Here is a 23030-nt window from a genome sequence, read left to right on the forward strand (position 1 = left end):
AAATAAGTGTAGATGTGGCGTGTCCATGGATGAGGTGCATTCAGGGTCTTCCTATGTTACCATTCTGGACCCCAAGATCCAAAGCTGTGCTTTTAGTATCTGAATGTTACCCTTGTATAGAACTTGCAGAATCTTGCTAAACCTGAACCAGGATTACCAAATAGTTAATCCAGTTCCTCCTCACCTTTCCAAGCTTCTGGGCCATGCCAGCTAGAACATTTCTTTATGGTGCTTTTCTGATGGAATGCTGACTTAGTTAACTAGAACGTTGTGTTCATGGGTCTGTGGTATCATAGTGATGTTACAGAGGAGGTGGCTGTCTGTGTGAGGTCCTTCCGGTTTGCTAGAGAACACTCTTAGTGAGTTCTGACGTTCAGTAATTACAGATTTATTCCTTTGGCATAAGTGTGGGTCCCATATTAAAAACCAGGTATTTGTGGAAAAAGAAGTATAATCTGTCATTTGTACCTTAGTGTGAATAAGTTGATAAGTCTCTTCCCTGTAAGCAGGTTTTGAGGTGGGAAGGCGGAGAGAACAGGGATTACTCAGAGTTTGAGCCCGGGGGTTGAGATTGCCAAGACAGGATAAGGTGTAAGGATTGCAGAATGGTGATGCCTATGATGTGTCCTTAAAGCATCTCGTTACACTTTGACCTGAAGTTCACATTGCTTAGGCCAGTGGCCTTGGCCCTTTTGTGTGTCTCAGAGTCCCAGTAGACTAACCCCGATCTTGGAGATAAAAGTCCCTAGATACAAAGAAAGGAGGGAAACTTCTATTTATTGATCACTGTCTGTGCCAGGAATAATGCAAAATGCTTCCTATATATTATTTCACATAATTCCGGAAGTATTTTTAGTCAGTTTTACACATAAGGAAACAAAGACTGAAAGAAATCAGTAATGTGACCAAGATAGGCCACAGCCAGTAAATGACAGGGTTAAGATCAGCACATTTGTCTGGCTCTGATCCCCTGATCCTGTGGTACTACACTTGGTGGAAATGAGAGACTAGTTTAGCATAAATTCAGTATTACTACTAGACAAACAACAGTGTCTAGGGTTGAGTTGGTGAGTGGGTGAGTGGTGGAAATTTCTCTGAAAAACAGCAAATGTGTTCCCTTCCAAGGTCACCTGTTTCCCACTTCTGTTTCTTATTCCTCACACAACTGTCTCCCACTACACACACGCCATTTTTGTAGTCCACTTCTCCATATTACAGATGGTATGGACAGAGGTGGAAACAGAGAGGGTTGTGGAATCTGCCTGTTCTCGGTTTCTTTTTCCAGGTTAGTCTCCCTCATTCAGGTGAATGTACAAAAGTGGTATCAGTATCAAGGATGGCCAGAGTTAGGTCTAAGGCAGGCCAAAGAGTCGCAGTCAAAATGAAAAGCTAAGTACTGCTGCTGTTTCCAGCAAGAATGACCTTGTGGGAGATGTGCCCTGCCAGTTTAGATCCCCACCCAGCTAAGCCACTTTACCGAACCAGAATGTGAGGGGGCTGTATCCCCAACACCTAGGATTTATCTCCCACTCTCATTATAAGCTAGCAGAAAGAGCTTCCAGACTTTGGAGACCGAACATAGGGATTCACATAACAAAGTTTTGACTTCTTGACTATGACCGTGAGCATTTCCTTATCTATAAAATATTCATTATAAAACATACTCCTGGGATTGTTGTGAATAAATAGGACAATATGAAATATGAAACAGTGCTCCTCACTTCTTAACCAAATGCTCATGATCTTTTACACTTTCCACCCTGCTTCCCCCCATTCCCGCTCCCTCAGCTAATATGCATGTTATCAGATCCCTTTTAAAAGATAGGATCGGGGGTGCCTGGGTGGCTGAGCTGGTTAAGTGTCCAACTCTTGATTTCAGCCATTATCCCAGGGTCATGGGATTGAGCCCTGCATCAGGCTTCATGCTAGGGGTAGAGCCTGCTTGAGATTCTCTTATATTCTCTCTCTCTTTTTCAAAAAAAAAAAAAAAAAAGGATTAGGACTAGAATTTGGGAGATTTGGTAAAGACCATAATCCATAGGGAAGGTCAGGAGTTTCCAAGCATGTCTATAAGGCATAAACCAAAAGCAGATTAATCAATCTACCAACTCCTCGAGGACGAGAACCTATGTCTTATACTCCACAGCATCACCTGCAGCTCATATTTGGCCCGGCACCCCTATAATACCGTCATTTACTGAGTTCTAACTATCTGCAGAAAGTCTTTTCCTCTTTTATGTCATCTCTCGTAAACTGCCCAGTGTATGTATGTAAATGAGGTAACCAAGGCACTAAGCAAATTTCCCAAGGTCAGGATTTAAACTATAGTGTTTCTGATTTCAAATCCTATCTTTTTTCCCCCTAATGTACCGGCTGCCAATAAGAATGGCTCCCTTCATTTGGTTTTGCTTTTTTAACCGAGTATTTAATGGACCTTTATTTGTGCACGCTACTATGCTAAATTCAGGGTTTATACAAAGATGTAGAAGACCCAATCTATGTGAGTAGCTTCACAGGAACTGTGATAGGAGGTAGAATGTGGTACATCTCATAATTAATGAACAAGTGAAGGCCCTGAGGCGCCCGGAGGGGTAAAATCACATCTAATTGGTGATCATCACAGGTTCAGTGAAGGAGGGTGTGTGTGTGGACGGAGCCTTGCAGGTTGCGCTGCCTGTTGTATGCACTGCGCACTGAACTTGAGATCTAGGGATCTTAGCTTTTACTTTTTCTTACCATCCGTTGTTACTCATTGCTTACTCTGTCTTACCATCTATTGCCGCTCTTTAAAGTCGAAAGGAGAAAATAACTGGAGGAACCACCTTGAAGAGAATCTGCGAGGAAAACAACTACCCAGACTTTAAAATTTCCTCTCATTTTCTCATTTGCTTGGATGGATATACATAATGCTTAAGAGCCCGACTCTTTTCTACCAACTGCTGGAGGCCTCAGTTCTTTCAGCTGTAAAGTGAGGATAATATGTGCCTCATAGGAATCTTTCGGTGGATTTAATGGGCTTCTGTATGTAAAGTGCTTAGCTTAGATAGGTGCCTGGAACATGGATACTTAATAAAAGACAACCATAATTAACAAATGCTCTAGTATCTAAATGTGACCAAATATAAGAATGACTGGTGTATATTTGGGACATCAGAGCATTGATATTAGTTCTAAATTTTAGAATTAGCAGTTCTTAATGACTTGAGAGCTCGTTAAGCAAAATTAATGCAGAAATTGCATTATGGCAAGTAGTGACCAAACCCCTAGCCCTTTGAGGGTAGCTAAGAACTTCTTTCTGAGCTGTTGTTTTCTATCTCCTTATTGCCCCAGGTAGCTGCACAAATTGCAGTTAACCCAGTGTGTCCCAACGAGGCACAAAAATTATTCAGGAAGAACAGTGTGACTGTGCAAAGTCAAATGTTCACTCAGTGAACAATGACAAATGTTCACTCTTGCCCAGCCAAGAATTTTCTCTACCATTAGTCTTTTTATGCTTTGATTGAACTCTGGTTACCACAGCTGAAGGACTGGGGATGGTCTACAATAAAGAACCTTGATCAGAAATACTCAGGAAAATTAAAAAAAAAAAAAAAAAAACTACTTTGGGTACATGGGTGATTGTTTTCTTTAACTTAGTAATGTAAACATGAAGTGTTAAACACTGTAGAGAAAAAAAAATTAGTGTTCAATTTGCCCTTGAAATCTGTTTTTCTGGGGTCTACTGAGAATCAGATAAACTTCACCTTGCATTGTACATGATTAAAGAGTTGGCTGGCGTTTATATTTTTAGTCATCACATGACAAACTAGGTCTAAGCTGAAAAGTAATTTAGGTTAGGCAAGGAAAGTTCTTTACATTGTATTTTCTCTTGGAACGGCATTTTTTTTTGTCTTCTATTAATCACATAAGGATATAAATTTGTGGAAATGAAACATCTATAGGTATAAATATTAACTTCTGCCTTTTATTCACTTAGAAAAAATTTTTTTAACTTTTTTTTTTCTTAAGTATATATTTTTTTAGTAATCTCTGCACCTAACATGGGGCTCAAATTCACAACCCGGAGAACAAGAATCGCATGCTCTTCCAACTGAGCCGGGCAGATGCCCTAGAAATTTTTTTTTTAAGATTAAGACATTTTTTGGGGCGCCTGGGTGGTGCAGTCGGTTAAGTGTCTGACTTCAGCCAGGTCACGATCTCGCGGTCCGTGAGTTCGAGCCCCGCGTCGGGCTCTGGGCTGATGGCTCAGAGCCTGGAGCCTGTTTCCGATTCTGTGTCTCCCTCTCTCTCTGCCCCTCCCCCGTTCATGCTCTGTCTCTCTCTGTCCCAAAAATAAACGTTGAAAAAAAAAATTTTTTTTAAAAAAAGATTAAGACATTTTAAAAATATGTATGTATGTGTGTATGTATGTATGTATTTAAGAGCACAAGCAAGGGAGAGGCAGAGAGAGAGGGAGAGAGAGAATCTCAAGCAGGCTCCATGCTGTTAGCGCATGGAGACTGTCATGGGGCTCAATCTCACAAACTGTGTGATCATAACCTGAGCCAAAATCAAGAGTCGGATGTTTGACTGACCCACCCAGGTGCCCCAAGAGTAAGACATTTTTAAAGAAGGCACTCTAGACTCAAGTAAATAAAAAAATATTTGGGGATGTTCAGAAAATCATTCAATATTTTTAATCTTCAGCATGGTTTAAGGACAACTTCGTGCCCTAATTAAACTAGAATCCACATCAGGCATCTACCCTCTATCATTTATGAAATCTGAGATAAACAGTCTGTGCTAAGCAAACGGACTGAATTCATTTAAATATGGGTTTTGATTCTTTAAATGCAGTGTAACAATTAGAATCATAATGGGTTCAACTTAATTACTGTAACCTGAGGAAACAGATGGGAGATGTTTAGGGAACCAATATGGGAAAATGTGAGCTTCTTCTATCAGTTTTGCAAAAAAAGTATAGGTACTTCTCTTAAATGGAGCTGGGTTTGAGTCTCTTACCCAGCCCCCCTCCCACCTTTTTATATCAGCAAACAAGTATCCATGGGTCCTATAAGCACAGTTACATCTGGGACCTGTGTACATGAGAAATTATTCCCAGCTGTCTCCCACGATGATCTGGCCTCAAGCGCTTTGAATTAAGAATGTTGAGACTAGTAATTAAAGATTGGATCCATTTAAGTACAGATTCACAACAAAACTCCTCCTTGCAGGGAGATTAAACTGACCACTCCAGGGTGTGTTAGCAGTGTTATATGCACACTCCTTGTTCTGCATGAAAATAATATGCTACCTAAACTCCTTTTCTTTTTCATCAAAATACCAGCTTTTGCTCATCTTAAATAAAATTGGGTTTTTGTTAACTAACTTCCAGTCCGTAAGCACAAAGGAGGATATAGATTAGCCTTTCAAAATTTACCAGGCAGTGATGGTAAATTCTTCTGGTGCTGTATGTTAATCATCCTTTGCTTTTAATAGGTAAACGAAATATTCCATATGTTAATAATGCATGACTCATTCATTGCTCATTGTCTTCCCACTGATTTTTTTTTTTTCCTGCCTTGAGCCAGCAAGAAATCTTACATGAGAGGAGGGAGGAAAAGAGACAGAGTTGAGGAATACAACACTTAAATACTGTTGCTTGATTTTCATTGGTTATCTCCTTTCTTACGGTGACCAGTCTAATCCAGCCTTCCTTGTCAAATCCCTTCCCTCCCCACCCTCCCTGCTAGGGGCTTCACAGGGTGTCTGTTGCTAGAAGCTGACTACAGGCAGTATGTAGGCATCTTTCATTCAGAATGGACAGTAATATAGTGAATAGAGAAGAAAGCTTTTAGAAATGTATCATTTGTCAAAATTGCATGGCTTTTAAAAAGGGACAGAGAGATGCTGAATGCTTTGTATGTTAGCATCGACTCTTTATTTCTGTTCAGACTCTTAAGTTTTCAGAAGCTTAAATATAGAGCCCTTTAAAAAAAAAAAAAGGAAGAAAGAAGAATTTTTTCTGGTTAGTCGACCTCTTTTTAAGAAGTGCTTCATCATCCTCCTCCACCTCTCCGCGATGTTTCTCTGCAGCTCTCTGTAGATTAGGGTTCTGTGCTGGCTGGCAGAATGCTCATTTGTTAGCTGAATAGAGTTCATCGACAGACATAGATCAATATAGGTTTTATTGCTTTCCTGCGAATTCCAAAATGCCATCCAAAGAGTCTTGGTCGGGTAGGAAAACTAATAGAGCTGCAGTTCACAAATCAAAACAAGAGGGCCGTCAGCAAGATTTATTGATAGCAGCCTTGGGAATGAAACTGGGTTCTCAAAAGTCGTCTGTGACAATCTGGCAACCTCTGAAACTCTTTGCTTATTCGCAGTTGACATCACTTGTTAGAAGAGCAACTCTGAAAGAAAACGAGCAAATTCCAAAATATGAAAAGGTTCACAATTTCAAGGTAAGAATATTTGTTTTTAACCTTTTCTTAGAAGAAAGGAAATGCACATTACTTGAATATTAAAGGAATAGCTTTTGATGTCTTTTTCAAACTAGGATGACTGGACTAAAATATTCTTACTATTTAAGGAATGAAGATGTTTTAAGCATGATTTTATTTAAGGAATAGCTGACTAAAGCTAATAGAATCCAACTCCATTTTCTCTAATGCTGATTTAGTATTCTGTTAATGGTAAAGTCTTGACTGACATTTAAAAGGTCTCATTCAGTAATGATTTTGGCACTATTTTTATGATGCAAATCTGTCTAACTACCTTTGTCAGATATTTCATGAGAGGATTAGATCTGATCTCCGTCCGGTTCTGGTGAAAAGCTTTGGCTGTAAGAGGCGTGTGTTTTTGCATCTGGATGGAGCAGATGGTCTGCATTTCCCACGGTTTCTGTCTTTTCTCCTCTGTTAATGCACTGACCACGAGCAGAGGAGGGTGGCCACCATCGGGCTGTCACTGCTCGTACAAGCAGCTTCTCTTTACTGTTTGAGTACTGCTTTCCCCTTGTATGTGTTTTCAATTATTGTGTTAATGTGTTTTACTAACTATAGTCATCTTTCGTCAAGCCGGTATGTGTGTTGATTCAAGTTGCCTGCGTGTGTAGCATGATGGAAGGCCTTGAACTTCAGTCGTTTGCAGCCTGGCTGGGAAAACCTAGTGTGAGGCTGTGCACGAGAACAGCCAGCGACACTCCATGGGTGGACGCACCAGCAATGCTAGAGTAACTTCACAGTAGTTACACAACTTTACGATGAAGTTTTCTGTCTTCAGTGTAGACAGAATGTCACTCGTTTTAATACAAGAGGGTATACGGTTTCGAAAGGTGATAGGCTGAGAAACCCTGATCTTCCATTTACTCACTTATTCAGATGTATTCATTCGGAAGGTACCAGGCTCTGTAGTAGAAAATTTCATTTCAGATTTGCGATTCATCCTGATTTTTAACGCTAGCATTTACTCAGATGCTACATACCAAGCCCCCAATATGCTCTACTTTTTTAGTGAGGAATAGATTCTTTTGATCTTCAGATCATTTGAGGATAAAGGGTAAATTCTAAAATGTTTGGGTTGTATAAAGACTGCTACTATATCAGGGTAAACCAAATAGCATTTTCTGCTCCCTCTTTAAACAGATTCTTAGGGAACTTACCTTTCAACTAGTATCTTTGATTTTAAATGAGATTGAGACCATTCAGTATGTGTATCTAGTCTCAACCATATCTTCCATTTATGAGCCTAAACAGTACATGCAAGTTAGTAGGCCTCGGCTGCTTCTTGCACGACAAACTGGTCTTACAGGGTTTTTATGAAGAGCATGACCCCAAGTAAATTCTTTTGCAGATATCAAATTGTGTGCATGTTAGGTAAAAATAGCCATTGAAGTTCCTAAGCAAGAAACTGTGCATACTGTTCAGAAATGGCTGAGATTTTAAAATGTATCTCCAAAGATGCCCCCTCTGGTGTGTTCAGCAGGAACAGATTGACCTATTAAGCCATTTTAGTGCTAAGTCAAGTTCATTGATTAAAAGCAAATAGTAAGTCTGTTCAGGGATTTGCATAAACAAGCACATTCTCTCTCTGTTTGGTTTTTATCTTCCAGTAATTTCTCAATTTTAATTTAATACATGGCTTTAATGAGCAAATTTTGAGCAGCCAGAAAGTGCTGGCTCTGGGACCAGTTGTGACCCTTAGCTTGTTACCCAAACTGTGTTGGGGCGGGGGGGGGGTGGAGGGGGGGCGGGGAGGAGAAGGCACATTAAAAAGAAGTCTGCTTCCTTCACCAGAGCTGAAAAATTAAAATCGAGTGGGCTTTTTTTTTTTTTTAAGTTATGCCTCAGGAAAGAGTTCACACTGGTGAAGTTGTGTTACATATTTTTTATAGTTGCTAATAAGGTCAGAAGTCTCACAATTTGATTCTTTCCATTGAAATTACTCTTTGTTCTTTAAAAAATGTTTCTGTGGGGTGGCATTATAAAAAAAGAGAAAAGAAAGGTGGGAGGGGTAGTCATACTTGACTTCCAAGAACATCCCCGAAAGAATTCAGACTCTGTGGCAGGAGCACTTCTCTCCCACACAGATGTTCACTTAGAAGGTCACCGCTTGTGATATGTAAGTCTGTGCAGTTCAGACATTTATAATGGGAAGAACTCTGAGCATTTATATGGCGATAGTCGTTCACACGGCCTTGCCATTGACTATTTTCTGTGTTGGTAAAAGTGGATTCTGCTGACCACAAGCCCACTCTCCAAAGCCTCATTTCAATGTGCTTTTCTTTTTTGCTTCTTGAACTGCCTGGTTATATAACATTGCTCTGTGGCGTTGACCAGCTGCCAAATCTCATTTCAGAAGGTGAAGCCAAGAATGCCTTATCCCTTTGGTGAAACTCACCGAGGTGAGATACCAAAAAAAAAAAAAAAAAAATCAACCGGGTCCAACTCCAGACAGGTGTTTTGTTTTTTTGAGTTTGTTTTTTTCAATAGAAAAAAGTGAAACAAAGCAGGAAGACTTCCCATTTACTGTTATGTAACATGGCCTTTTAAATTTTTTCTATTGTTATTTGTAAGGATTTGATGAAGAATCAATCACAAGTAACATAGTTGTCTCTCTTAGAGAGGTCATCATTTAAAAAATAAATGTACCACATCCTTTAAAACTGATTACTTTATAACTTGTCAACATAGGACGAAAATAATTTTAACCCTTTCCTGGATAAACCTCTCATTTTAAGAACTGCCCCTATCCTCACACAAGAAGGAGAGACAGAGAGATGAAACAAACAAGTGTTAATTTCAAAACTAAAAACTAAACAAAACATTCTCTGACATTAAAAGTAAAACACAGGCACTCCACCAGCCGTGACTACATCCTTACATCCTCCATCTGAGGCTCTCTGGACACAATGATAACTGAGACCCAGCCCTGACCCTCAGGAGCTGATCATTTGTATGACCTTGGGCACACCGCTTTCTCTTGAAACCACTGCCGCTTCTACTTCGGAAAAATCGAATTTCTGGTATGCGTGAGGTACACGGTAGCTCCTGTTTTTGTTATTACAACTGACCCCTAAGTGGGCATTTTTTCTGAATCCATACCAGGACTTTTTCTTGCCCAGGTACGGAGGTCATGATACAATTGAGAACCCTAGCATGACTGTGGGGCTAAAGAAAGCTCTTGCTTCTCTCTTCGCTCCCAGGCAGAGTTAGATGTTATGTAAGAGCAGTTGCATGTTCATGCACCAACGAGTACAGTGAAATCCTCTGTATGCCTCTTCCTCCCTCCAAATTTAACTATTTGGTGTTTCGTTTGGTATAATCCAAATAGCTCTCTAAAATAAAGCTTCCATAGGATGCAAACAACCACAGACACCTGGCTACTTAGGCAAATGAAATAATTAAAAGAAAAGAACATTAAGGATTATAGTGAGAGGACACTTCAAAATAGGAGTTTAGTCCTTTTTTTCAAGGTAGTCTTGAAGTGGCGACTGGTTCACTTTAGAGTCTCAGATAACTTGTATTCTGCATATAAATGAAAGATGTGACATATCAATGGATTGAATGTTGCCGGGATAGTATGCAGGCAATGAATCCCGAAATGTGAACTGATACTATAATTAAATAAGACTATAGCATGCACCTTATAATATTTAATAAAATTACTGATCGAAGACCTCCAGTCCTGGCACACAGACCAGACATTCTGCTATTTGACAAACTGAAGGATCGAAATGGCCAGCTCTCCTGCTGGAAGTGGTCTCTCCTTCCCTCTGAAGGACACAGGTCCAAGCCCTGTGGTCTTCATTTGATACCCGTTGAGAGTAGATGCAAAATGAACCAGCAAATAAAAATAGAGTTAGTGTGAAACATGGGCTTAAACTACATGATCTAGAAGGTCTTTTACAGCTCTGAAATTCTCTTTGGGCACCTGGCTGGCTCAGTCGGTGGAGCGTGTGACCCTTGATCTCGGAGTTGTGAGTTCGAGCCCCATGGTGGATATAGAAATTACTTAAAAATAAAAGCAAAAAATCTTTAAAATTCTCTTGATTAAATATATCGAGATCATTAGATTTATTGATATAATTACTTTGTTTTCCACTGTTAAAGCTTTCCTAAGGCCCATAATTAAGGCCCATGAGGACAGAATTTTAATATGTTGATTTCTAAAAAGAATTAAAATAACCTATATATGAAGGAATCTATTTTTTAAATGTTTATTTATTTATTTTGAGAGGGAGAGAGAGAATCCCAAGCAGACCCCACGCCGTCAGGGCAGAGCCTGTCGTGGGGCTCGACCCCTGGAACTGCGAGATCGCAACCTGAACTGAGATCAAGAGTCGGATGCTCCACCAGAGCCACCCTGGCACCCATGGAGGGATAGTTTTTTAAACCAGTTATATTAACAGTCCGCTGTACAGTCAGGGACTGTGACCACCGTTGTATTATCCCCACCAGCAGTCGCACCACCGCCAGCCCCATTTCTTTAGCAGAAACATCTGCTGAAGGACTAAATGGGCACACGGTATGACAGGAGGGACTGTTGTGGTGGGTGGTGGTGGTGATTGCTGTTACTTTGAAATCACTTCTTAGGCAGCAGGACATTTCAACGTAAAAATGCGTCTCATACGATTTTAAGACCTGTATTGTTATGATCTTTCAGTCAGATTCGTGTGAGTTGTTTAAATGCAGGAAGACTCCTGATATCATCATTCGGTCTCATATTTGGAGAATCTGTGTTCACGTTTTAAGTGGTCAGAAATTTGAATATCGTTTTGAGTCATAGAAGCCTTATAGAAGAAATTAAATGCAGTGTGACTGATGTAAAAGGCAGCCTGGAATGTCTCACTGTTAAACAGCATAGACACTCCATGTCATACCTACAGGAGGAGCAAACAGACATTTTAAAGGAATAAGTGTTTTCCTCCAAATAGAATACTGAATTGAATTTTATATACATATATACACATGTACATATATATACACATATTTCTAGGTTATACAAATACATGTATCTGTAAATCCACACAGACAAATTCCCAGTTCTTAATGTGGGTCACTTGCAAGAGAAGATAAAAATAACAAAGCTCAGTGCAGAGCAAGGGCTCTGTCTCCTTAGGGCAGTCATGGAGGGAAAGTGGGAGATTGGACAAGACCATCGATAAGATCCCTGTAGGCACTGTTTCAGTTGTTCTTTGGTATAGTACTTATCAGATGCTACAGAAGCCAAAAATAACACATACTACTCTGCTTTTTATTTCTGTCCCTAACGGTGATGAGGAGGACCGCAAAGACTCATGCATTTCCAGGCTTCTACATTGCCCCCAGCATTGTAACCTCCTCAGCCTTGGCCCCATGGATCTTTCTCACAGTTTGTAATGCTGGCTGAGGAGCTGGTTATGACGCCTCAAGTACAAGGCCAGAGCAAAAGGTCATGGGGAAGGTTACTTACTGCCACGAAATAATCCAAAAAGAAACGTTTCTCAAGTTTTGCACATCGTTGCTTATACTTCTCCATAGCCATTTTATGAGGCTAGGGAATTTAAAATGTTAATCTTTTATATACTGGAAGAATTAATATTGCTAAAATGTCCACACTACCCAAAGTGATCTTCAGAGCCCAAAGTGATCTTCAATGCAATTCCTGTCATAATCCCAATGGCATTCTTTCCAGAAATAGAAAAAATCCTAAGATTCGCATGGAACCACAAAAGACCAAAGCAATCTTGAGCAAGAAGAAAGCTTGAGGCATCAGTATTTTCTGATTTCAAAATATATTACAAAGCTATAGTAATCAAAACAGTATGGTACTGGCATAAAAACAGACATACAGACCAATGAAATAGAGCAGAAAGCCCAGAAATAAATCCATGTGTCTTCAGGCAACTTATCTTCAACAAGGGTGCCAAGCACACTAAATAAGGATAAGATAGTCTCTTCAATAAATGATGCTGGAAAAACTGGATGTCTATATGCAAAAATAAATAATTGGTCCCTTATTTCACACCATATACAACAGTCAACTCAAAATGGATTAAAGACTTAAATATAAGACCTGAAACCATAAAACTACTACTAGTAGAAAATGTAGGAAAGAAGCTTCTGGACATTGGTGTGGGCAGTGATTTTTTCAGATAGGACACTGAAAGCACAGGCAACAAAAATAAAAATACACAAGTGGGATTGTATTAAACTAAAAAGCTTCTGCAGTAGTACATCCAGGACCTGGAAGTTCATCCTCCTGCCCTGGCCACTTCTTCTCCCTTCCCTCAAAAGTACCCCTTCTAATACCACGTATCAGTTTTGCCTGTTTTTGACTTTTGTGTAAACACAATCATACAATGTGTACGTCCTTGTGTCTTTTGTTGGACATTATGAGATTTCACCCATATTGTTCTGTCAATTGTTTATTCATGTTCGTTGCTAAATAGTATGTCATTGAATGAATAAAACACAATGTGTCTACCCAAAAAATAAAAAATAAAAAAAAGCTTCTGCACAGCAAAGGAAATAATTAACGTGGTGAAAATGCACATATGGAATGGGAGAAAATATTTGCAAACCATACACCTGATAAGAGGTTAGTATCCAAAATATATAAGGAACTCCTACAACTCAATAGCAAAGAGAAGCCCTATTTAAAAACAGGCAAAGGACCTGAATAGTTATTTCTCAAAAGGTACACAGATGGCCAACAGGTATGTGGAAGGATGCTCAACATCATGAACCATCAGGGAAATGCAAATCAAAACCACAGTGAGATGTCAGCTCACACCTGTTAGAGTGGCTATTATCAAAAAGACAAAACATGGCCAGTGTTGGTGAGGCTGTGGAGAAAGAACCCTTGTACATGGTTTATGAATGTAAATTGGCGTAGCCATTACGAAAAACAGTATGGAGGTTCCCCCCAAAATAAAAATAAAACCACCTTATGATCCAGCAATAGGTTGCCTTTTCACTTTGTTGATTGTTTCCTTTGCAGTGCATTAGATTTATCATTAGATGTGGTCCCAGTTGTCTGTTTTTGATTGTGCTGCTTTAAAATTTGGAGAGAGATTTGAAGTTTGTCTTTCTCACAAGGAGACTGTTGGTGGAACTAAGTGCACTGGTGTTTTTTTTTTAATGTAATTAAAAAGCAATTAAAAAAAAGGAACTTCAAGCCAGCCTTGAAATTAAAATGTAGGGTTGTCACTTTTGAACATCTTAAGAGAGAGCCTGGCTGCCTCCCAAAACCAGTTCTGATTCATATTCCCAACTAATATCCTAATGTGAGATCCTCCAACAAACTACATCTGACATTGTACTATTTCCAGTGTTTTTGTCCATCCTACTGATTTAATGTTTTAGAAATTTGCTATCTCAATGCGAATCAGAACCACAGTGAGATGAGGTATCACCTCACACCTGTCAGAATGGCTAGAATCAGTAAGAAAAAATAACAGGTGTGTTGGTGAGCACGTGGAGAAAAACGAACCCTCATGCACTGTTGGTGGCAATGTAAATTGTTGCGACCACTTTGGGGAAAAAGTAAGGGGTTTCCTCAAAAGATTAAAAAACGGAACTACCTTCCGATAAAGTATTTCTGCTTCTAGGTGTTTATCCAAAGAAAATTAAAACACGAATTCAGAAAGACATACTCCCCCCTAAGTTCATTGCAGCATTATTTACAATAGCAAAGATATAGAGGCAGCCTAAATGTGTTATCAGTAGACGAATGGCTAAAGAAGATGTGGGGTGGAGTGTGTGTGTGTGTGTGTGTGTGTGTGTGTGTGTGTGTGTGTAAAATAAAACATTAGCCATAAAAAAATGAAATCTTGCCATTGGCAACAACATGGATAGATCTAGAGGTTAATTAATGAATTAATTATTATGCTACATCAGTCACAGAAAGGAAGTCCGTCAAGGCAGAGAAACATATACTATACGATTTCGTTATATGTGGAAGCTCAAATCAAAATAGCTCTTTTTCATGGCACTTCGGCAGCAGTAGCCTGCTTTAGGGTGAAGCTGAACAGCTCTTTCCCAGTTACGGGCTGCCAGAAACTCATTGAAGTAGACGATGAACGCAAACTTCAAACATTTTATGAGAAGCGAACAGCCACGGAAGTTGCTTCTGATGCTCTGAGTAAACAATGGAAGGGTTACATGGCCCAGATCAGTGGTGGCAATGAGAAGGCTTCCCCATGAAGCAGGGTGTCTTGATCCATGGCCATGTCTGCCTGTTGCTGGGTAAGGGACGTGCCTGCTACAAACCAAGGAGGACTGGGGAAAGAAGGTGCCGATCTGTTGGGGGTTGCCTTGTGGATGCCAACCTCAGTGTTTTCAACTTGATCATTGTTAAAAAAAAAAAATGAGAGAGAGAGAGAGAGAGAGAGAAAGATATTCCTGGATTCACGGATACTACTGTGCCTCATCGCCTGGGGCCCAAAAGAGCTAGCAGAATCAACAGACTTGTCAGTCTCCCTAAAAAAGATGATGTCCGCCAGTATGTTGTGAGAAATCCCCTAAACAAAAAAGGTAAGAAACCTAGGACCAAAGCACCCAAGATTCGGCGCTTTGTTACTCCATGTGTCCTCCAATGCAAAAGTCAACATATTGCTCTGAAGTCTAAAGAAACAGCACGCTAAAAAAAATAAGGAAGGGGCTGCAGAATATGCTAAACCTTTGGTCAAGAGAATGAAGGAAGCCAGAAAGAAAAATGCCAGGAACAGATTTCCCAGAGATGGGGGCTGTCCTCAGAGCTTCTTCCTCTAAGTCTGAGACCCATCAAAAATGAGATTTTCTAAAAGTAACACATAAGATCAGACATCAAAAAAATAAGTTAAAACAAATGAACAAACAGAACTGAAACTCCTAGATACAGAGAAGAAACTGATGACTGCTACAGGGTAGAGGGGTGGGGAGATGAACAAAATAAAGGTAGTTAAGAGGTATGGCTTTCCAGTTATAAAATAAATAAGACAAGGAAACGAAGGGTGCAGCATAAGAAATCTAGAAAGTAATATCGTCACAATTTTATATAGTGGCAGATGGCACCTAGACATATTGTGGTGGCCATTTTGTAATATATACACACACTGGATCACTAGGTTGTATACCTAAAACTAAAGAACACTGTATGTCGGTTATTTTTCAATTAAAAAAAAAATTGGCATCTCTAAAATTTATCTCAAAGCAGAGAATCAGCCCAGCATGTGACTCTCATTGCAATAACAATAAAAGGATATAAACCCATAGGAAGAACACACAATAATAATAATGACGATAATGATGACGTCACCTCTGCCAAAATTCTGTTCTTAATGCTTTTTGTGTCCACATAATCATCTTACTTTCAAGGATCAGTTTTTCCCACGTCTGAGTCACATTGGTATGTTAAAGGCAACTTTTTGCAGTAACTTGTATCATACTTCCCTTCTCCCCTTCGATTTGAGGATTGAGTCTTACTTGTATTTTGCTTATTTTATTTTTAAATTTTTTAATGTTTATTTATATCTGAAAGAGAGAGACAGAGCGTGAGTTGGGTAGGGGCAGAGAGAGAGGGAGACACAGAATCCAAAGCAGGCTCCAGGCTGTCAGCACAGAGCCCGACACGGGGCTCAAACTCTTAAACCACGAGATCATGACCTGAGCCAAAGTCGGACACCCAACCGACTGAGCCACCCCGGCGCCCCTATTCTGTTTATTTTATAATCCAGTAGGACACAGATGTAATGTTTTATGTCTCTAATTTTTAAACCTTGTTTAATTAGCAAATTATACAGTCGTACTTCATCTTCTTTGTGACCCCCTATGTCAACGTTCCTCAGAGGAAAGTCTTCCCTGGGAGTGAAGGCTACCATGGCTTTAATAAGATGGTCAAAGCACATGTCTGAAGAATATGCACAGGTCATAACATCTTACTCAGTAACTATCTGTACTCAGCACACTTACTGTCATGATTAGGCAGCATTCAGTATTCTTATGTAATTAGTACATAACACAAAAATATCATTGCCTTCATCAAAGGGACCAAAGGACAGAGAGAAGAGATACATGCATAAGTGGAAGAGAAGTCTAGGAAAGATTATTTTAAGTGAATACATGAAAATATTGATTTTTCTTTCATAAATATTTTATTAGTACTACTGGTATCTGAGAAACCACTACAAATTATTTTTCCAACAAACATCATGCTGGTAGTGTTTTGTTTTGGTTTTTTTTTAGGCTTCTTAACCCCTCTTCTTAAATTATCTTAAGATTCTTCTGGGTGCAAAATAGGAAAGCTAGGAAGGAAAGGAAAAATAGCCCAGTGGTATTACACTGAAACATCAGCAAGTGCTCATTTAAAAAATATTTTTATGTTGGGGGATGAACATAAAGGGATGAAAAATAGAGTTGGTGAATTTTTTTAAGTGTTATGCAGACATAAAAATTAACACCAAAAAATGTATTTATTTTAAGGTCATGGGTGTCCAGGGATTCTTGTCATATTAGGTGATATCCTACAGTCTGTTGTATTAGAAATGACCTGTTTCAGCTAGCTGTGCAAATGGATTTGCCCAAATAAGGCCTAAAATGTTAAGTTCACTCCTTTCTTTTATAGAACTCCCTCTGTTTAGAGCCCCAGCCCTTATATGTGCCACACCCAGACCACCGCTTATGACTCTGCCTGACATGCTTGCATAGTGCCCTTGTTCCTAAAAAAAAGGTCCATCTCTAGGAAGCATGAGATTTTGTTTTGATGGTTGCCAGTATAGCTCATTACTCCACAATTAGTGTCTTTTTAAAAACCTATTTGGAACCCATGATTGATATTTACCATTTGATGGAACAGTTGGAGACTTTCTGTGGCAAGTGTCAGAAAGCCCAACTCTTATGCTTGTTAAGACCCAATGAAAGGGGATTAATTGGCTTTATTTCCTTTATAGTAGGAAAAGTCTGGTGGTGGTTGGTATCCTTTGACTTAGGGGCTTAAAATGGCACCAGAACCCTGCCTCCCAGCTCTGTATTCATTTGCAATCTCCCACTTGTGACACAATGGCCTGCGGAAGCTCCAGCTCTAAATATTCTCAGACTCTAGTCAGCTCACAATGAGACTGAACAAAAAAGTCCGGGCCTGGCAGACATTGGCCCAATTATCTTATATGCTTATCTCTGAACCAGTAACTCTGGGCAGGAGAATAGAATGTGTTGACTGGCTTAGATCCAGGTCACATACTCTCTCCTGGAACTGGGGTCAGTTCCATACTATTCATATGGGTTGAGAACTGGTATCCAAAGAGAAGACATTTATTCTGTGTAGCTAAAAAAAATAAGAAATGCCAACATCAACATTAAATTACAGAATGAGGTCACTAATTCCACAATCCTAGTACACAACCTACTGAATACCACGGTGTCCGTGTAACACATTGCTGGGAGAGGCCTATTCTTAGAGCATGATGACAAAAGAATCCTGAAGAAGCTGAGCTTCTATGAGGGACATTGAGAATTACTGATAAAGTTAATTTTGCACGTGCAGAAACTGAAGCCCAGAGAAGTCCCAGGTTCAAGCTCACATGAAAGATCAGTTTTAGAAATAAGTATATAATCTGAACTTCCACTTTGGGCCACCATGGAGAAATTAGATTTGCCTTCCCATCTTAAACAACTAACCAGAAAAAAACATCTAAGACTACAGTCAGATATTGAACAGGTAGTGCAGTACTGTGGTACTGAAAAAAGGGACTCAGCAAGAGGGGTCGTAAGGTTGTTTTCATTTATTGTTTGGAGGCAGTTTCTTGGCCAAACACCTGGGGAGAGAATCTAAAGAGAGCCCAGTGGCCTAGCTAAGTGGAAGACACAGAGATTGGAGTTTGGTGAGGCAAAAAAGCAGCTGAAATTTGGGGGGCACTGTACCTGGAGTTACAGAGCTATACATAAGGGCTCTAGGGATCTGCATTGGGATCTTCTCAACTCTTAGCGCAAGTACTTATCTACATATGTGTGAAAGGAGGAGAATATTTAAAAACAAAACCAGAAATCAATAGGCTGAACAATTTCTGAAATGCACTCAGGGCTGAGAAGAGTTTTGTCCTGCAGTAGGAGTAGAAAAACATGATAATGTATGAGACATCGTTTAAAAGTCCTCAAAGCATTATCATCTTAGTAGCATGACTGAATTAGCAATAGACTAGAGGCAGCAGTGAGGAAAGAAATTGAAGCTAGAGATTAAAAATGTATCTGGAATGGGAGCACCTGGCTGGTTCAGTCCATGAAGCATGCTACTCTTGATCTTGGGGTTGTGAGTTCAAGCCCCACATTGGGTGTAGAAATTACTTTAAAAAAAAAAAAAATATATATATATATATATACACACACACACACACAATTTATACATACATATATATACACATATATATACATACATATATATATATAATGTCTGAAATGAAAAACACATTGGATGGTATTAATGCATATTAGGCATCAAAGAAGAAAAACATAGTGAACCAAAAGAAAATACCCATAATGAAGGGCAGAAAGAATATTTTTATATAAGGAAGAATACTTTCTTAAACAATTTTTTAATGTTTATTTATTTTTGAGAGAAAAAGAGAGTGCGAGCTGGGGAGGGGCAGAGAGAGAGGGAGTCACAGAATCTGAAGCAGGCTCCAGGTTCTGAGCTGTCAGCACAGAGCCCAATACGGGGTTTGAACCCATGAATTGTGAGATCATGACCTGAGCCAAAGTCGGATGCTTAACCAACTGAGCCACTTAGGTGCCCCAGGAAGAATACTTTCTTTTTAACTTTATTTATTTTGAGAGAGAGAGAGAGAGAGAGAGAGAGAGAGAGAGAGAGAGAATGTGTGTGTGTGTGTGTGTGAGAGAGTGGGGGAGGGGCAGAGAGAAAGAGAGAATCCCAAGCAGGCTCTGCACTGTCAGTGCAAAGTCCCATGCAGGGCTCGAACTCATGAACCACAAGACTGTGACCTAAGCAGAAGTTGGACGCTTAACCACTGAGCCACCTAGGTGCTCCCAGAAAGAAAAAAAAAAAAAAAAAAATTAACATAGCATCAGTGACAACATCAAGCCTTCTAACTTCAAAGTGTAATTGGAATCAGAAGGAACAGTGGTGAGGGCCCAGGGGACAGTACAATTATTTGAAGATATAATAATTTTGAAGATATAGTAATTTTGATGAAAACCCAAGGACTACAAGTGAACTACAAATTGAAAAAAATATATGAAGAAAACACCATGGCGCATCATAATCAAATTGCTGAAAACCAATGCTAAAGAGAAAACACAGGTTATGGGAAAGAAAAGTTTTATTCCTAAAGTGACATTCTACCTCAGCCTGTTCATCCCTCCCATATGATATCAAAATGTGCAGGGGAAGGAAGTCTCTGGGGTTTAGAAATTAAACATGTATTCAGTTTCTCTTGAATTGTATTTTCACATTCCAGCTTCATAATGTGTTTATAATTTTATGGCTTTATAGGATCTTACATGTGCACACTCATACACAGAAATCCAGTGTACATTTTTTTAAAAAAGAAGAGAAATGATTTTTACACTGCTGTTTATTAACATCTTTAAAGGTCATTTCAATGTAAGGAAATATGTCAACAGAAGAAACAAATTATGTTCCTTTGTCACTGGTACTCTTACGTATTTTACAAAGTTTTATAAAAGGCAGGAGGGGAGATGGGGAGGAAAATACATTTTACATATAGATGACAAAATAGTGACAACAGAGTTCTCATCAGAAACTATGCAAAACAATAGAGTGACATCTTCAATGTCCTCAACAACTAAAAAAAAAAATACAGATCTCTATATCCAACACAAAATACCTTTTAAAAATGAAGACAAAATAAAAATATTTGTTTTTTAAACAAAGAAAAGCTGAGTAAATTCATCACCAGGAAACCTATACTGCAGTAATATTAAAGGAAGTTTTTCAGGGGCGCCTGGGTGGCTCAGTCGGTTGAGCTTCCGACTTCGGCTCAGGTCATGATCTCATGGTCTGTGAATTCGAGCCCCGCGTCGGGCTCTGTGCTGACAGCTCGGAGCCTGGAGCCTATTTCAGATTCTGTGTCTCCCTCTCTCTCTGACCCTCCCCTGTTCATGCTCTGTCTCTATCTCAAAAAATAAATAAACATTAAAAATTAAAAAAAAAAAAGTTCTTCAGGACAAAAGGAAAATAATACCAGGTGGAAAATTAGATCAATACAAAAGAATGCCAGAAGTGGTAAACATGTGGGTAAATGTAAAAGATGTTTTTTTTTTTTCCTTTCAGTGTCTTTAAGATAATTGACTAAAACAAATATATTAATATTACGTAGTTTATACAAATAAATGACAATAGCATAACATACATATAGGGTGAGGAAAGTGGAATTAATGTTGTAAGATTCTTACGCTATACATGAAGTGGTTTAATATTGTTTGAAGGTAGACCGAGAAGTTACAGATGTATTATAGACCTTAGAGCAAACTCTAAAAAATAAAATCATTATAAGCTAATAGTGGAGACAAAAGGGATTCATAAAAATATGCAATTTATTCAAAAGTATGGAAGAAGAGAGAAAAAGGAACAAAAGAACAAATGGAATATATAGAAAACACAAGCAAGATGGCAGATTTTAAACCAGATCATATTGATAGTTCCCTTAAATGGAAATAGCCCAAACACTCCACTAAAAGGCAGAGGTTGTCAGATTGGATAAAAAGGCAAACTCCAACTATATGCTATCCACAGAAACCCACTTTAAGTATAAAGACCCAGAAGGGTCAAAAGAAAAAGAGATACCATGTAGATAGTAATTCAAGGAAAATTAGAGTGGCTATATTTATATTAAATAAATATAGTTGTTTTCAGAACAAGGAATATTGGGAGTAGAGAGGGTAAAATTCATCAAGAAGACATAATTTAAAATTTATATTCACCTAATAACAGAAGTTCAAAATACATAAAGCAACAACTAAAAAGTGAGATAGACAAATCCACAATTGTAGATTGTGGATTTCTCAATGGTAGAAACTTCTTTCTTAATGATAGAATATAGAATAGAAAATTAATGAGATAGAAGGCTTGAACAACAGTATCAGTTTGGCCTAATTGATATTTACAGACATATTCTATCTACTCAGCAACAGAACGCATATACTATTCAAGTGAATGTGAAAGATTCACCAAGATAGACAATATTCTGGCCCATAAAACAGGTGTCAGCAAATGTAAATGGATTGAAATCATACAAAGTATATCCTTTTGCCACAACAGAATTAAATTCAAACTAACAGATACCTGAAAAATTTCCCACATGTTTAGAAATTAAACAGCTTACTGCTAAATAACTCATGAATTAAATCAGAAGAGACGTTAGAAAAATACAGCAAATCAAAATTTGTGGAATATAGCTAAAATAGTGCTTACAGTGAAATCTGTACCACTAAATGCTTATTTTAGGAAAGAAAGGCCTTAAGTCAATGAATTAATAAGCTTTTGCCTAAAACTAGAAAAAGACCCAATTAAACCAAGTAACAGAAGGAAAGAAATATTAAAGAGCAGTAACCCATGAAATAGAAGAAAAACAATGAAGAACATTTGACTCTCTTTTCACTAGAGTTTTAAAAAAGGTTTTAACTACAGTTTAATAATTTCTTGTGCATTTTATTCTAACCTTTTTCCTGATAGATGATAGGAATACCTCCATTCATAATATAATGTATGTTAACAGTAAACTTCAGATGACATTCTTAACAACTAAGCCAAGGAGAAGTTGAAACCTGGTTATATGTGGGACAGTCTTGGCTTCAAGGAATTGTGGGTCATAAGATAATGTGGATTGGGCTGAGGCTACTTTGTCTCTTGGTGTTCAGTTTACCTATCTAAAATGTGTGTGTAGAGATTATCTGTCACTCGGCTCTGGATTGTAAGTGATTTTTATTGCACAACCAATGTCTTTATTTTCCTATCAAACCTTCATCATATAACTTTAGGAGACTGATGTTTTGAAGTATTGATTCACGGTGTTGATTTTTTACTACTGATATTTGAATGCAGACTTATTCATCCAAGGAATGAAACTCAGCTTCGAAAGTGAAGTGTTTTAGGTTATGACATTTGACAGTTTTAAACTTTAACCATGATTCAGTTTAGAGGTAGAGTTCTCATTAAAGCTCCTATGGAAAGAGGAAAAAAAAGAAATTAAAAAGAGATTGGCTTCTAAAACTTAAAAAAAAAGTCTACGTTAAAAATGGGTTTTCTAATATTCTAAACACTCATATTTTGAAACAAAGTGTTTTAAAATTACTGGTTGTATTTATCTTTATGTTATTTATTACATACTCTGTACCTTGTAACCTAAAGTAAACCTTGTAACTTGTAAAGTACCTTGTAACTAAAAGTAAATAAATAAATGGAATGCCTTGACAGCTTTGATAATTTCTACTGCCTGATTCCTAGGTTTCAAATTGCTGGCTCTGTGTTAAGTAGCCTCTCTGGCAGCTGAGAACAGAACACGGACACAAGAAACTGTGTGTATGTTCGAGCATTAATATGGTTGTGTGTGATTC

General features: G+C 38.5%; 1 protein-coding gene across 3 annotated transcripts in view; it reads left to right on the plus strand.

The window, feature by feature from the left end:
• Positions 1-23030, plus strand: part of CHN1 (chimerin 1) — a 205281-nt gene that overhangs the window by 150822 nt on the left and 31429 nt on the right. For all 3 annotated transcript variants that reach the window (XM_047870700.1, XM_047870702.1, XM_047870703.1), the window contains one exon: positions 6366-6443. In XM_047870700.1, the coding sequence (XP_047726656.1) occupies positions 6366-6443 (78 nt within the window). The remainder of the gene's footprint in view (positions 1-6365; positions 6444-23030) is intronic.

The sequence above is a fragment of the Prionailurus viverrinus genome, chromosome C1 (assembly GCF_022837055.1).
Source record: "Prionailurus viverrinus isolate Anna chromosome C1, UM_Priviv_1.0, whole genome shotgun sequence".
Classification (NCBI taxonomy): Eukaryota; Metazoa; Chordata; class Mammalia; order Carnivora; family Felidae; genus Prionailurus; species Prionailurus viverrinus.